Source organism: Gossypium hirsutum, chromosome A02, assembly GCF_007990345.1.
Source record: "Gossypium hirsutum isolate 1008001.06 chromosome A02, Gossypium_hirsutum_v2.1, whole genome shotgun sequence".
Lineage (NCBI taxonomy): Eukaryota > Viridiplantae > Streptophyta > Magnoliopsida > Malvales > Malvaceae > Gossypium > Gossypium hirsutum.
The window spans coordinates 97,771,630-97,774,188 of record NC_053425.1 but is presented as its reverse complement, the minus strand read 5'-3'; the positions used below and the strand labels follow the sequence as shown (position 1 = coordinate 97,774,188).

At 31.2% G+C, this 2,559-nt stretch overlaps 1 protein-coding gene across 1 annotated transcript; it reads left to right on the top strand.

Moving 5' to 3' along the window:
• The first annotated feature begins 481 nt into the window (after window positions 1-481).
• On the top strand, window positions 482-880 carry LOC107952332 (uncharacterized). Its single transcript, XM_016887594.1, has one exon. The coding sequence runs from the start codon at window positions 482-484 to the stop codon at window positions 878-880; it is 399 nt and encodes a 132-aa protein (XP_016743083.1).
• The last annotated feature ends 1,679 nt before the right edge of the window (window positions 881-2,559 follow it).

Sequence of the window (2,559 nt, the reverse complement as noted above, 5' to 3'; positions counted from 1 at the left end):
TTAATAAAACGAACTAAACTTAATTTTAATATTTTTATTTGAATCAAATTTAAACAAAATTCTATACGTATTTTTCAACCCGAATCAGGCCAAAACTTAACGCAGAAGCTTAAAATTTTAGTTTAGCCTAGCGGTAACCATCAACACCTGTGTTTTTCATATGGCTGTTTTTTAATATTAAGTTTTTCTATTTTTTTTTTCTCAATGCACGTGTGGGGATTGTAAAAGCTAACGTCACGGCCTACTGCAAACATTTCAATGTACACGATCTCCACACTGATCCAACGGCGATAAAACAAACATTTGTTATCCTAACTCACCCACCTGAAATCCAACCCTGTTTTCTTTATAGAACGAACTTTCTGGGAAACCGACAGGAAATTTGTTTCCCACCCCTAAGTTGTCTATATATATATCCACCCAAACCAAACCAAAAGACATCAACAGTCGAAAAACTCCAAAAAAAAAAGAAGAGATTATTATGGGGTTCTCTAAATCAAGCTATAAATGCAACAAGCACCCAGATCACCAAGAAAATCAAGGGGTTTGTCCATCATGTTTAAGGGAAAGATTATCTCGTCTTTGTTCTTCATCTTCTTCATATAAAGATTCTAGCTTAAGAATCGCTTCGTCGTCATCTTTTTCTCCGGTTGAAAACCGATGGGGTTCTTCTTCTTTCACAGTAAACGTTGATACGAATGGCTTGAAGAAGAGTAGATCGGTTGCTTTTATTGCAAGAAACGATGATGAAGTTATTAACAATGGGGGGAAGAAGAAGAAAGGATTTTGGTCAAAGTTGCTTCGTTTCAAAGGGAAGAATGATAAGGATTTTCTTACCCATTCATCAAGTATGAGATTTGTTATTGGAAGAGTGAATTAATTGTTTCTTTTTTTATTGTTACAGAATCAAGGGGATTGAATTGAATGTTTTTGCAATTAACAAAGCTTGAATCAATATATTTATCCTTTTGATTATGGGTGTTTCAATTTCTTCCAAGAAACACAAAATTAGGTTTTAGGTAGGTGTTGTCTTTTGTTTATGCTCACGTCTTTCTCCATTTTTCATGCATATCATGAATGTTGACTTTTCATCCACCATTTACATTCAATTATTATAACTCACACCGTATATCTATTTTAAAAGTTTATATTTTATTGTGCTTTTTAATTACGTATTAATTCATATTAAAAGAATGGTTTGTGATGATATGATGATTAAAAGCATGTAAGTACAATAATGTATGTACGGATTCATGAGACAAAAATGTTTGTATTATAAAGTGGGTTCAAAATTCCCAAAAAGATTACAGCCAATTTCGTTGAATTTGAAATAATCTGCAAGACAATCCTAGTCAAATGCTTCCTACTTTTCACAATTGTCTTAAACGTGCGGATTCCGACATTTATCATTGACCAGTTTTTGTCCAATCGTTTGCACACGTGTAATATGCTGAAAATAATTTCATTTTTCAACAAATAAATCGTTAGTTTCATACAAAAGAGATAAAAAAAAAAAGAAAAAGAAATCAAAGTAAAATCAATCGTATAACAAAACAAAGAAGATGAGTAGAAAACCTAAACACAAGGCCAAATAAGGCATGATCGTAACCTTTGTCGGTTAATGAAGTGTAATACAATTATAAAATATCTATGATAACTCGATTTAAGATTCAACCCCCATAAAATATTCTTAAAATATAATTTTTAAATCCTCTCATTTTTTCTCCATTTCCATTAATATTGTGTATGAACATAAATTTTTTATCTAATCTCAATTTAGATTAAAAATGTTAAATTTGTGCATGATTTGGTTCGCCGTATTAATTTTTTTAGATTATTTTTATATAAAAATAATTTTAAAAATATAATATATAAATACACTAAAAATGTTAAAATAAATGTTTCTTAACAAATTGAAAATACATTTAAAAAAAGTTGAAATACTTAAATAACACTAAGATAGTTGCAACTTAGTAAACAAATGTCTCTAAAATAATATCAAAATTAACAATAAAACAAGAGTTACACAATATCTAAACAATAACAACAAAATAGTGGCAATATAATCGCTACATGATAGCAAAATAGCTGATTGGGGTCTGGGCCAAAAGATTCTACCCAATACTTAATCTGTTTAGAAAACGGTGCTTATTTTTTGTTCAAACTCTTTTTTGGGGCCTATATTTTTGTTAATACCCTTCCATTTTTTGGGCAAACCTTCGGACTTGGGCGAGTGGCCAACCCATAATTAGGTCTAACTGCCCGTTACTCCTTCAATTTCTCTTCACATACAATAGTATTTTCAGTACTCGTTCTTCCCCTAATTTTCTTCCCCTATAAATGTTACAAGCTTTAGCCTTAGTTGAGTTTTTCCTCTTCTTCTTTTTTCCTACTCGTTGTTGAAACTAAAGAACTCGTGGAATCTTAAGAGATACACTATCAGGCGAAATAATTTCACTACAGGAAAATAGGGCTTTAATGGCTTTTTTAGTGGCATTTGGACAAAAAACGCCGCAAACACAAAAAATGAGCAATAGCGGCGTTTTTGGTCCAAACGCC

What these genes read in the sequence shown, in the direction of transcription:
- LOC107952332 (XM_016887594.1), top strand. Translation starts at nt 482, where the DNA reads ATGGGGTTCTCTAAATCAAGCTATAAATGCAACAAGCACCCAGATCAC.